The 13,946-nt window shown below is 48.4% G+C and overlaps 2 protein-coding genes across 2 annotated transcripts; both read left to right on the top strand.

Moving 5' to 3' along the window:
• The first annotated feature begins 9,173 nt into the window (after positions 1 to 9,173).
• Positions 9,174 to 11,357, top strand: LOC135497167 (uncharacterized). The gene is made up of 2 exons (XM_064786916.1): positions 9,174 to 9,477; positions 9,820 to 11,357. Exons 1-2 carry the CDS (start codon positions 9,174 to 9,176, stop codon positions 11,355 to 11,357), a joined length of 1,842 nt encoding a protein of 613 aa, XP_064642986.1.
• A 163-nt stretch (positions 11,358 to 11,520) lies between these two features.
• Positions 11,521 to 13,228, top strand: LOC135497159 (uncharacterized). Its single transcript, XM_064786905.1, has 2 exons — positions 11,521 to 12,389; positions 12,505 to 13,228. The coding sequence occupies exons 1-2, from the start codon at positions 11,521 to 11,523 to the stop codon at positions 13,226 to 13,228; spliced, it is 1,593 nt and encodes a 530-aa protein (XP_064642975.1).
• The last annotated feature ends 718 nt before the right edge of the window (positions 13,229 to 13,946 follow it).

Raw genomic sequence — 13,946 nt, 5'->3', positions numbered from 1 at the left:
TTGGAGCGGCGAGAGGGAGCCGCAGCTTCTGCCTGCCCCTGGGGACGAAAGGAGGAGGAGCCATCGAGGACGAGGGCCCACTGAACCTCGGGGGCGTCGAGACCCCACCTGTTGTCTCCTGCCCGTGGCCTGTGAATAGGAACGCGGACGGGGGGCGGCCTGGGGAGTCAAAACTGACTCCATCAGACAATCAGACTGTGCCTGAGCACCCATGGTGTCAGGCAGGGAGTCATGGAACAAGAAAGGGCCGCTCAATGAAGCGGTCCTTAACGCCCCCCGCAGAAACTGGGACCTGACTGTCACAGCGTTTTAGCACGCCGTTAGCCGCCTGCTTAGCAGTCAGATCGCTGGCATGCTGCAGGGACTGCTTCAGGGACTGCTGGAGGGACATAGCGAGAATACGCTGTTCCTCCGAGGCATCCGCGGCTAAAGACCTGGTAAGGGCAGACAGAGTCAGGTCGGCGCAAGATAACACCGCCTGGATCTCCTTAGCCAGGGCCTCGTCATTCTTCGCATCCAGGCCGAATAAGAGAGGACTTTAGGGGGTACCAAACCTGAAAGTTGGATGTCGTCCTTGAGGAGCGACAGTGAAACCGGGTCGGTTCCCAACGGTGAGACCCGATAATAATCGGGTCTATAGGGCAGGCTTGGAGGGGAAGCGGTCGTGAATCGCTTCCCAGCCTGAGTCCAAGCACCCGGCCCCGTAGACGGGAGCGTCGAGACCAGGGCGCGCTGGTGACCCCCGCAAGAAGGCGCTGTGTCCCTGAGAGCCGTATCCAACCATGTGGAGGCTCTAATCAGGGCCAGAGACGCAGGCAATTCTTGGAAAGCCTGGTCAGGGACCGCATCCGACTCCTGCTCGGAGGCGTCGCCGAACAAGTCGAACGGCACCTTACCGAGAGCGGGGTTGACCGTCGGGAGAGGACATGTGTCTTGCGGCACAAATTGCCGAACAAGAGCGCGCAAGTCGCGCATACCCGCGACAATGGCAGAGTCCTCACCCCCAGAGGGGTGTCAGCCTGAGAGGCCGAAAAAGACTGTGAGTCGCTAAACTCACAGTCCATGGGCTGATGACTCAAATCAAAAGCCACCGGCATCTCAGCCGGGCGAGCCGAGGACCTGTCAGGCTCCTAAGCAACTGCCGTTGCTCCTCCGTGAGAGAGGAAGCAAGAGAAAGAGGCTCAGAGCTCAAACCGGACTCCCGTGGGGCAGACACGGGAGGGGGGAGAGGGGCATGCCTGATCGGCAGCAACACCCGTCAACCCCGACATACCCGACAGAGCAGGGTGGGGTCGGACCGGGGAAATAGACGGTCTGACGGCACCCATAACGGGGGGGGGGGCACCAGGGCCCCTCGCCCGTGAATAGTGGTTGATCACCGACCCCCTGCCCACACCGGGCAGGACACCTCCGGGTGCGGTGAACAGCGGCAAAGACGGGAAAGTGAAAACCGGTCTTGCCCCGCCAGGGGGCGTCCGAAGAGACGACCAACTCACAGAGTGAGGGTCGGACGGACGAGCCCGCCCCAAAGCGAAGGGGTGGCGGATCCCCGGAGTGGCCGTGGACTCAACCGTGGTGCTGGCAGAGCCAGCTGCCGCCGGCAAGGGCAGCGGCCGCAACCCTGTCGCAAACCCCGGAGGGGGACGGGGGAGCACACCTGAAATAACAGGAGGCTCACCGGGGGCGACGCTGCTCACCAACCCATGACAGGTGGGGGCGTCAGCGAGGGATCGGGACGTAAAACGTCCAGAGTCCCACCCGGGGCCCTGCCCCCTGGAAAGGGGGCAGGGCCAGTCCTGGGGAGTGTCCCTGAATCAGGGTCACCAACACTCAAACCCAAGGACTCCCCCAAAAGAGGGGTGCCCGGCCTGGGGTGAGGGGTCGGGAGGGGTCGAAACCCCCCCCCAGAGCCCCGTGGACCTCGCCGCTTAGCGAGGGTCCGGGAGGAGGGGGAGGGAGAGGGAGTCAAAGACCCCCTTCCCTTTGAGGGCCGTGCCCCTCTCCTCACCTTCTTCATCTTCTTGCCGGCAGTGCCAGGAGAAGAGGAAGGCATCCCGGGGGCGAAAGGGTCTGGCCCAATGGGGCGGAACTACCCACACTCCGACACGGGGAAGAACCGGGCCGGGGACTATGAATCCCCGATACACCCGTAAACGGACCTCGAAAACCCGCCCTGAAGGGCAGGAGGTCCAGAACAAAGGGTGGAACACCCAAAGAAATCAGAAAGGACGGCAATAACGATGTCATTACGTCGACTTTCTAACAGAAAAATCACAAAGGTATAAAACGAACGGTCACGTGACCAACAGCCCGGGAAGACGGAGAAAAAATTTCTTGGGAGACGGCAGAAAAGCACGCTCCAAAAGCATAAATCGAGGGAGGATAGTAAAAGAACGATCTCACCCGTCTCCTAGAATCAATAAGCGTCCCGAAGGTGTCCCGGGGTGTCCTTCTCGAGCGTCGAATCGACCAAATTTGGCGAAAACAACGTAGGAAAAACCCGGCACAGTGTGATACAGTGTGCCGAGGAATAAGTACTGGTGAATGGCGGCTCTCACGAGGCAGAGGCTGTATAGGGGCACCGCCTAGGTGTAGCTAAGCGAACTACCTAAGAGGTTTCTATTATAAATAGATTATTTCTTCCTCGGGTGTGTCCGAATGGAGTACACATGCAAAAGTCTGACCTGGGTAGAGTATGAACGACATAAAATCCTTCATGTTCAAACCATTACTTTAAGATATCTCGGGAGATGATTACTCTCTGAGCTGCTACATATTTTGACTGAGTGGTGGTGGTGGTGGGGGGGGGGGGGGGCAAAGTGCCCTGGTATTATTTGTTTATGTTCTTTTTCTAATTTTATTTTGATTACATTCTGTGATTTTTGAAAATTCCATAGTTTATTTTAGTCAATAAAAACAATTGAAGTAAATGAGAAATGTTTTGTGATGTTGTATTTAACCTTGTCATCATTAGGCATACCATTGGATACCAGGATTAGATTGCAAGTGACTTCACCAAAGATTTAAGACAAGCCACCGCAGGAGAATAAGTGGTCCGAGAGTGACCATAGTGGAGGCCCCTTGTGAATAAGCCGAAGAAGTTGTCCCCATTTGGCAACAGGAGTCTGTCTCTGGTCACGCTGTCACGTCCATCCAAAGTGAATGATTCCCGTCAGGACCCCCTCCTACTCTTCCCTCAGTCCTGACCCCCAGGAATAATTTCCTCCTGGGAGAACATGTTTCACGTTGCTGCCCCCAAACCATGACCCCTGCACAAGCTGACTGAGGAAAATCAGGCCGGATCTCTATTTTATTGGGGCTGGAGATTTAGCCTCCCCCCCTGAAGGAGGTGGGGGCCTGCTGAGTGTTGGTCTTAGTAATCATAGTCAGTAGTCAAAACAAGTCACCCGTTCAATGTGGATTTGCTTTAAAACCCTAGTTGAAATCATTCCTAAAGCCTCATGCAGTCCCTAATACATTCCTAGTGGGCTCGCACCTTATACACCCTATGGAAAATTATCATTTCCGACGCCAATTTCGCCCCCATCATGGTTCTATGAAGCTGTAATTCAAGCTTAGCCTATTAACAATTAGTTTAGTTTGAATCCCGCGAGATGGAGACACTGTACGACTGTAGAAATGCATGTCACATATTGGGAAACGGCATTTAGGCCATGTTGTCCCTTTTGGCGGGTGTCGTTCCGGGTCAGTTCTACACTCGATTCCGGCGGCGAATGAGAGCTTATATTCATTTTTTAGCGTTTTTCAGAGAGAAAACCCTTTTCTACACCAATTTAGAATGGATCTAATTATCAAAAGTGTGTGTACGCGACCCAAAATACCGCGAAACCTCATTTAGCCGTCGACTTCGACGATAGACAGCGTAGTTTTTCATCCAGAATACAGACGGCGCTGCAAGCAAATGAAACGGCACTACGCGATATGTGACAGCCTGGAATGCCAATATGGACATACAGTTTGTCCTTGATGCGTACAGCTGTATAATGTACATTTTATCCTACATCAGCAAAGCTGAATGTGAAATGGGCGCATTGCTCAAACAGGCACAACAAGAGAGTAAGGAAGCAAATGAAGATGTCACGAAAGAAATGCGGCGTCTTGGGAATGTGTACATGACACACAGGGAAGTCAGTGTTCTCGAGGCCGTTTACCGTGTGTGCAGCATGACACTCAAGACCTGCACTACCGATGTTGTCTTCATTCCCACAGACAAAGATAATATTCGTCTCTCCCTCCCTCTTCAGACCATCCAAACCAATCACCACAACAACAACTCGCAGGTCTGGACAAATAATCTTTTAGACCGATACATTGCCAGACCAGCAACACCAGAGTTTGAACAGATGAATCTTGCAGACTTCGCCGCCAACTACCGCATGCATAGCACACAAGGTAACGTTGAAACAAGTTCTGATCAAGATCAAGATACTACAGACCCAATTGTACGTCAACACCAGCCAAAGCACAAGTTACAGCAGCAACTAGGATACATCCAGCAACGCAACAAAAAAGCTGTTATTCGGTTTCCCAAGATCAACAAGGAGAAAAATTCTGAAAAATACTACGAAAACCTTCTTCGACTGTACTTGCCTCACAGGAACGATACCGATCTCAAACCGCCCCCTATGGAGAGCCATGAAGAATACTACACATCAGGCATTATAGGCAAAGACAATATCACCACAATCATCAGAGAGCAACAGCAGAAATATGAACCCAACAAGCACATCATAGACAACGCTCTAGAAATGATACAGGGCAACCCTAATCAGGAGGACGCATGGGCAGAAATGGCTGCTGAAAGTGAGAGGCAAAGACAAGAAGATGAAGAAGAAAAGCAAGACTTCCAGACAAGGACGTTGTCAATGAAGAAGACATTCTCGACCTGCTTAATCCAGAAAACCACCCCCAACAACCAAATACCACCCAAGAACCCCTGATACAGGCTGCTGCTGCAAAATGTCCACCCTCTTTTACAATAGAGCCAACCACTTCAGACACAACAAATAACAGGACGAACATACTGCAGCTCAACGAACAACAAAAACGCCTCTTCAATTATATAAGCTGGTGGTGTACCCAGAGGAGCAAGGACCCCGAATCCACACCTTTCAACATTTTCCTTTCAGGTGGTGCAGGCACAGGTAAATCACACCTTGTGCACTGCATATTCGCAGAAGCAAATAAACAACTTGCCACATCCACATCCACTCCTTCAGATATCAAAGTTCTTACTTTAGCCAGCACAGGACCAGCTGCTAAAAACATTAACGGCCAAACCACACACACTGGCTTGGGAATCCCGCAATATATTGCTCTCCCATATAAACCCATGGGTGAAGATCTCATGAACACTTACCGTGCTAACTACAGTGAACTCCACCTACTGATCATAGACGAAATTTCAATGATTAACCAATGTCTCCTCACCTACATCCACGGCAGACTTCAACAGATCAAGAAATCAACATCCAACACAACAAACTTCGGAAACGTCTCCATTCTGGCAGTAGGGGATTTTTATCAGCTACCACCTGTCCGACCAACTCCACTTTTCAAAGATCCAACAAATCCAACAAACATCTGGCAACACTTCTCAATCTGGAAACTTCAGGAAATCATGCGACAAAAGAACGATCGTCCCTTCGCAGAAATGCTCAACCGACTACGCATAAAGCCAAAAGAAGATCCAATGACACTACAAGACCATGCCATGCTACTGTCTGTTGTGGACAAAACCCCAATCCCTGATGGAACACTCCACATATTCCCAACAAGAAAAGAGGTCAACCAGCACAACCAGGTGCAACTCCACCAAAACTGCAGTAATATTCAGCATATCCCACCTATGGATGTTCATAAATCAAAACCACTGTAAATCTTTGTTGCAATTTTTGGTAGGGTTTGCAGCCGTGAAGACGGCTCCGTCCGGCGCCCCCGGAATTGGTCCGGTGGCCAGGTGCTGATGTTGTTGCGTGTGCGTAAGAAGACGGGAGGAAATGCTAAACCCAGAACAAATAACTGTTTTAAACCGTTTTTAAGAGAAAGAATGTAAGATCAGATGTGTCACGAGAGAGATCATTAAATCATTCATTAAAGGTACAACGCGTTAAGAAGTTATTGATGACATTCGAGGCAGCAGCCACCACAACCAGATTTTCAGTTTAAAACAATTTGATCTGATCGGCTTGCACGCACACACATACATAATGTATTCGATGAGTGAAGCACACGACGGCGCACCGCGGAGTGGAAGGAGAAATGGTCCCGCTGGAAATGTGTCTTTAGAGGTAGCCGAGGCCCTGCTGCAGTTGGCGGACACCAAGTTACCCAGTGGTGCATCTTCATGGGCTAGTAGTAGGCATAACAACAGTTGTAGCAATAGCATAATAGCCACAAGTAGAAGGCCTAGCACTAGCAGTAATAGGTCCACCAAGTCCAGGCAGAGCCAGAGGAAGTTGTTGGAGGCCGAGATGGAGAAGACGAGACTCATCGCTGAACAACAGATGGCTGAGGCCCAGATTGAAACTGAGATGGCAAGAAAACAGGTTCAGATTAATATGGCAATGAGAAGAAGGATGATTGACATTCGCGCAGAGATGAGCGCCACACTTCAGTCTGTAGACCGAGATCTTGAGGAACGGTTGAGGGATTTTGAGGATGAGGACTTAGAGGTCCAAAATCAAGATGAAGAAGCAGTTTCGAAGGATAGAGTCTGCAACGAAGATACAGGTCACAAGTTGTTTGAAGTCCTTGAGTCCCACAAGCAGAATGGTAGGGTTGATGTTGCCGGGGACCGAGATGCCATGCCTGGGCCTTATGCTTTGCTGTCCAGTTGGGGTGATGCTGCCCGAGAGGGTCCAGTCGCTGTTGAGAACAGATCTGTTCATCAAGATATGGGTGATAAGTCGAAACCGGATGATTTCTGCGCTGATGCTGAAGTTAGGAAGTACGCTACCCAGGATAGAAATGAAATTGGTAATGGCAGTCCTACAGGGATCGAGTCTGATGAAGCCCAACAGAAGAACACTGAATCAGCTGATATGGGTGTGAAACCTTGGCTGCCACGTTTCGATACTCACAGTGAAGATGTTCGAGATAGCACCAGCACAAGCGGATACATGCATGCATGTACATGGCTTGCAAAGGATAAAGAAAGGCAGACACATAGTGGATCAGCAGATAGAGTCCAACCCTGGTTATCACATTTCCACACCCAAGATGCTGCTCAAGAGACCAGATCAATGATGGTGCGCACTCATGATATAGGTCAAGAGGTGGAATTTCAGCGGCACACTAGGTCAGAGGATAAGGGTGCGAAACCAGAGCTGACACATTATTCCACACAGAGTCATGATGTGAAGCGAGGTAGCCGTGCCATGATCCCAAGTCATAATGATCACACTGCTAGTATCAATAGTCATAGGGAGGTTAACCAGTTGACACCGCCTGTAAACCTTGGTGGGAAACCAAGCAAAGCCAAGCTACCAGGGCATCTTGATAGCAAAGGTCAAGTTGTTAAATCCTACCCCCTGAATGTTGATGAGAGACCATTTCAACCAAAGCCTGATGAGATTCAAGTTGGTCAAAGCCGAGATGTAGAGCATGTCAGCAGAGAGGGCAGAGGGTACATCTTTCAAGATCAACAGATGAAAGCTGATCAACATCCTAGTTCAACAGGTCATCGTCATGCTGAAGACAGGGGATACAGCTTTCAAGGTCAACAGATGAAAGCTGATCAACATCCTAGTTCAACAGGTCATCGTCACGCTGAAGACAGGGGATACAACTTTCAAGGTCAACAGATGAAAGCTGATCAACATCCTAGTTCAACAGGTCATCGTCACGCTGAAGACAGGGGATACAACTTTCAAGGTCAACAGATGAAAGCTGATCAACATCCTAGTTCAACAGGTCATCGTCACGCTGAAGACAGGGGATACAGCTTTCAAGGTCAACAGATGAAAGCTGATCAACATCCTAGTTCAACAGGTCATCGTCACGCTGAAGACAGGGGATACAACTTTCAAGGTCAACAGATGAAAGCTGATCAACATCCGAGTTCAACAGGTCATCGTCACGCTGAAGACAGGGGATACAGCTTTCAAGGTCAAGGTCAAATGGATCCTAGAGATGCCTTCTTGCCCATAGTCGACCATCTGCAAGCACTCCAGACACGGCTAGAGCTCCCAAGGCCCAAGCTAAAAGGGTTCTCTGGAGACCCGCTTGATTATCCACGATTCACAACAGCATTTAGACAGAACATCGAATCCAGAACCCGTGATCCAGGAGAGTTATACCAGAATCTCAGGAAATACTGCAGTGGAAAGGCCAGCGAAGTCATATTGAAATATGATATGCTAGCGACAGATGAGGCCCGCAGCCAAGCTAAGCGAGAACTGTATCTAAATTTCGGACAGCCTCATCTCATCACGATGGAGTTTCACAGGAAACTGAAGACCCAGGGTGACGTCAAGGCTGGCGACAGGAATGCGATGCGAAAATATGCAGATCTTCTGGAGACCACAGAGTTGTCTCTACGTAGTGTTAACAAGGAAAAGTCACTATATCATCCAGATTACCTAGTCGATGTAATCGCAAAACTACCGATGCATGATCGCCGCAGCTGGTTAAGAAAGGCAGCCAAGATCAGAGAGGAGTACGGGGAGGTCACTTTTTCAGAGTTGTCAGATTCATCAAGGGACTTTCAAGGGAGGTAAACGACAGCGAATTTGCAGCCTTGCTTGAGCATAAGTATGATAAGCGGAAGAACAATGATGCAGTCAAGATCGGAACAAGACCCCCTCCGTAAAGACATACTTTATCACAGATGGCCAGGAGAGCTCGAAGGATGAGAAGTCCAGATCAAATGTCAATAATACTGGCGAAGCTAAGAAGAAAACTGGGAAGAGTACCAAGCAACAAGGATCTGAAAGGACAACCCTGAGTACCAGTAAACCTAGAGTGAAATGTACTCATTGCACCAGTGGACCATCGCATTCCATCTGGGAGTGTTCAAGTGTCAAGAGGTTGCCATGAAAACAGAAGCAGGACATCATAAAGGGAATGGGACTCTGTTTTAATTGCCTGACAACAAGGTCACTGCCCACAACTCAGCCAGGAAATGCCCTCTCCCTAAGGAATGTCAAAAGATGGGATGCAAGTCTACAACTAAGCATCATACTCTCCTACACTTTGACAAGGCTGAAGACAGGGATGGAACCACCCCAACTGTAATTGGTAACAGCTTCCTGGGAAAAACCGAAGATAAAGTCCTGTTCCCAGCATTCCCTGTCATAGTCAGATGTCCAGCTACCAGAAAGGAAATGAAGACTTGGGCAGGAATCGATTCCTACTCCAGCGCCTCTCTGTGTGAAGAAGACGTTCTGCAGGAATTATCCATAGAGCCAGATGAAAAGCCAGTCGAATTGAAGACATTGAATGGAGTTAGTGCGGGTAAAAGCACTAAAATCAGTCTGAAAATTTCCGGATTGGATGGTAACAGCTGGATCGATATTCCTGAAGTATACTCTTGGGAAAGTTTGCCTATGGGAGACAAACACCTGCCGTCTAAGGAAACTTGGTCAAGTTATGAGCATCTGAGAGACTTACCCACCCCAGAGAGTCCAGTTGGAAAGATTAAGGTTTTGATTGGAGGAAACATCCCAGCAGCCCACAAGCAACTCGAATGGAAAGAAGGATCCAAACCAGAGGAGCCAATTGCAGCCAGATATCCATGGGGATGGACGTTGTTAGGTGGCTCCAGTCACAGCTGACTAGAATGTAATCACATTGTAGTCAAGGAGAAGGAATTGAGCGAGCAACTCCTACGATTAGCAGAATTTGATCAAGCTGGGATTGGAACCAAGTATCACTTCACCAAGCCTACGTCAGCTGAAGATGTCAAAGCGAAGGAAATTCTCGACAGCGGCACATACCTATGTGATGGTCATTTGTACATTCCAATACCTCTCGGAGATTCAGCCAAGGAGATACCGAACAACAGAGGGTATGCACTGAAAAGACTTATGGGAGTCAAGGCGAAGTTTAAGAGAGGAAAGTTTGTCAAAGAAAACTTCACAGAGTACGAGGCCTACCGTGACCTGTTCCAGAAATACCGAGAAAAAGGGTATATAAGAAGGATTCCAAGAGATGAGATTGAAGCTGATGAGCCAGTGAATTACGTACCCTTCCATCATGTATACCACCCAGCAAAACCTGGTAAACTGAGGATAGTCTGGGATGCAGCTGCACGCTATGGAGACACCTGCTTAAATGACCATATTTATACAGGAGAAGACAACATGAACTCATTGCTGGGAGTCCTACTCAGATTCCGGACGGGGGGAGAGATAGCATTCCAGGCTGACGTAAATGCTATGTTTAACCAGATCTTCATCACAAGGCAACATTGGAATTTGATGAGGTTCCTATGGTTCAAAGATGATGACTTGGATGCAGAACCTGAAGAATATCAAATCCTCCACAATTTCTTTGGTGGTACCCATGCTCCTGCCCTAGCTGGATATGCTGTAAAGAAGACATGCATCGACAACAGAGATGATTTCCACCCAGAAACAATCAAGACGGGACTCAGAAACAGTTATGTAGATGACATACTTAAGTCTTTGGGGCCTGAGCTGGCAGTCATAGTCGTCTCAGAGATCTTCAAACTTTATGGCAAAACTGGATTTGAGCTGGCCAAGTTTGTAACAACTGAGAGAAGTCTTCTAGAGTTGGTTAAACCAGAGCTGCAGGCACCTTCAATGAAAGAATCTTCCGATCTTGAGATGGGATGTGAACACGAAGAACGAGTCCTTGATGTCAAATGGAATGTCACCGATGACACATTTGGTTTCAAAACAAGAGAAAAGGAAAGGCCTTTAAGAAGAAGAGGGCTGCTCGGTAACATAGCCGCTATGTTCGACCCAGAAGGAAGTGTAGCCCCTGTGACGCTCATACCGAGGCAAATTCTACAAGATATAACAACTAAGGGGTATGGCTGGGACGAGCCATTACCAGAGTTGGAAGCCACTCAAGTTCAGAAATGGCTGCAGTCAATACAGAAGTTGGCAGATTTCAAGAGAGAACGAGCAGTAGTACCAAAGGGATTTGGCAAGATAGTATCAAGAGAGTTGCATGCGTTCTCTGATGGCTCAGAGACAGGAGTTGGATTTGAGATCTTCATAAAGTCGACCAACGAAGAAGGAGCATGTCACATCTCATTCCTGCTTGCAAAGGCCCTGGTAACTCCCACCAAGGTCAAGACGATTCCTAGGATTGAGCTGCAAGCCATGCTGCTGTCGATGAGGGGGGTCAAGTTTGTCATCAAATAGTCGGATTGCAGCTTCCTTAGGATATATCAGTGGACAGACAGCTCGGCAGTTCTCATGATGGTACAGAATTCCAAGAGATGCTTTTTGCCTTTTGTAGCAAACAGGCTGCAGGAAATTAGAGATCTAAAGGAGGAGCTGAAAATCGAGATCTGTCCCAGGAGAGATGAACCTGGCCGATGTATGTAGTCGAGGGTTGACTGTGGAGAACTTTCTGAGACATGAACTGTTCCACCATGGGCCTAGTTTTCTGCAGAACACTGAGGAGGATTGGCTTAGTATGCCGAAGATTGGGAGTCTCCCTGATGACCATCCAGAAGTGAAGAAGGATGTGACTGTTACAGTTCTGGCTACAGAAGTTAAGGAGGACCCCCTGATGAAGTTAGTACATCACCACTCTAGCTGGGCAAAGTTGAGAGTAGTAGCATGGTTAATACGCTTCATCATATGGAACAAGGACACTCACCTTGGACGCAATGCAGTCAACTACACCGGGTTGAAAGGCAGGATTAAAGGAAGTGAAATTCAAGATGCTGGTGAAGCAATAGTTCGATATGTTCAGAGACAGGAATTCAGCAGCGAGATCAAGAAATTGGGGAACGTTGGTCCAAAAATGAAGCATAGTCAATTCCAGAAGCTTTGCCCATTCATCGACCCCAAGGGATCACTGAGAGTTGGAGGCCGTCTTTCTGAGTCGAGTTTGCCATACAACAGGAAACATCAGCTACTTCTGCCAAACAGTCATCACCTGACAATGATCATAGCCGGATACTACCATGAGTCATACATGCACGCCCCACCGAAGACCTTACTGTACATGATCAGGAAACATTATTGGATCATCCACGGGACAAGGCTGAGCTACAAGATACAGGAGACATGCAAAACATGCATTCGGACAGTCGCATTACCCAAGGAGCAAGTACAAGGAACTCTGCCAGTCTCCAGGGTCGCTGTTGGTAGTGCATGGCTGCACACAGGATGTGACATAATGGGTCCTGTACTCAGCAAGATGGGACGCAGCACGCCAAAACGGTACATCCTGGGACTGGTGTCATACAATCAAGGCCGTTCATTTCGAAGTCTTGCCCGATATGACCGTGCCTGCATTCCTGAACGCTCTAAGAAGATTCATTGCCCGTCGATCCAGGCCCCAGAAGCTGTCGACTGATTGTGCTGGGACATTTGCGGCAGGGATAAAGGAACTGAATGAACTTCAAGATGTCTACAACAACTCAGCAGTAGAAGATTTCTTGAGACAGAAGGAAATCTGCTGGGTCCCGAACATTCCCAAGGCATCGAATCGGAATGGTCTCTTTGAAAGGCCATTCAGGTCACTGCGAAGAGCCCTCCTAGGAACATTAAAAGACAGGACGCCAACAGAGGACCAGCTGTTGACGATCGTTGCTGAATGTGAGTTCCTCTACAATAGTCGTCCTCTATGTGCTCAGAGCAACAGCCCTGACGACATACAGCCGTTAACGCCAAACGATCTCCTCAATCCAGAACCAGCTGCAGCCTATGCTCCAGGGGTATTTGTCGACCGTGACTTGATGGTTCGCAACCACTTCCGTCAAGTTCAAGCCATGGTCGACATTTTCTGGCATCGATTTCGTCTCGAGTACTTGACCTCACTGCAAGAGAGGACAAAACAGCTCAAGGAAACACGTAACTTCCAAGTTGGCGACGTCGTTCTACTCGTCGAAGACATGAAACTTGGACATCGAGGACATTACCCAATGGGACGAATCACCGCTGTAAATCCGTCAACAGCAGACAACAACGTGCGAACGGTGCAACTCAAGACAAGCAAGGGAACGTATGCCAGGCCAGTGAAGAGCATCGTACCACTGGAGGCTGAAGGAACAGACTAACGTGTCGAAATATGAGCTACTCGCGTCAATATTATATATTTGTGTCAGGAATATGCGGACACTAATAAGACTAAAATGAGTCTCATCCAAACGTAAACTGAACTACAAGGATTGCGTAATTCAGAAATAATTTGGTGGTGCATATAATGCCTGCATCTTGCTCGCGATAAACTGGAACTGTGCCGAGGGGCATAATAATCCCCTGTTCCAGTCTTCTTATTGTTGGGTTGGGCAGTCTACCCATTCCAACGCATTATCATATTTCTAAAGTTTCGCATAAGACATCAGAACAATCCGCTGTTTCAATTGTCTTCTCCAGTTTGAGAGTGCAGATATAATCTATGTTGTGTTAAGAATTTATTTCAAAACGCGCCGTAATCATTGCGCTTTGTGCCTAAATTGAGATTTCCATTGAGATTAATATTACTGCGCTTTAATTCGCATTCTGTGTTTGTTGGACTATATATCAGTATAAACTGATATCTTCCTGATCATGGACTATATCGGTATAAACTAATATCTTCCGAAGAGTGGACTATCTTTGTGTGATAATTACTAGTATTTCATTCTTGTGAAGATTGTGCTGGAATTTGGAAACTTGTCTTTTCCATAGGAATTTTGCAAAGATTTTTATTGATGTTGGAATCATCATTGTGATGATTCGGGGGGAGTGTAAATCTTTGTTGCAATTTTTGGTAGGGTTTGCAGCCGCGAAGAC

Source organism: Lineus longissimus, chromosome 1 (assembly GCF_910592395.1).
Source record: "Lineus longissimus chromosome 1, tnLinLong1.2, whole genome shotgun sequence".
NCBI classification, from domain to species: Eukaryota; Metazoa; Nemertea; class Pilidiophora; order Heteronemertea; family Lineidae; genus Lineus; species Lineus longissimus.
This window is presented reverse-complemented; position numbering and strand designations above follow the sequence as displayed.

What these genes read in the sequence shown, in the direction of transcription:
- LOC135497167 (XM_064786916.1), top strand. Translation starts at nt 9,174, where the DNA reads ATGGGATGCAAGTCTACAACTAAGCATCATACTCTCCTACACTTTGAC. An exon ending in ATTGAATGGAGTTAGTGCGG is followed by an intron (nt 9,478 to 9,819) that starts GTAAAAGCACTA and finishes ATCACATTGTAG; the next exon opens with TCAAGGAGAAGGAATTGAGC.
- LOC135497159 (XM_064786905.1), top strand. Translation starts at nt 11,521, where the DNA reads ATGAACCTGGCCGATGTATGTAGTCGAGGGTTGACTGTGGAGAACTTT. An exon ending in GGACGCAGCACGCCAAAACG is followed by an intron (nt 12,390 to 12,504) that starts GTACATCCTGGG and finishes CCGTCGATCCAG; the next exon opens with GCCCCAGAAGCTGTCGACTG.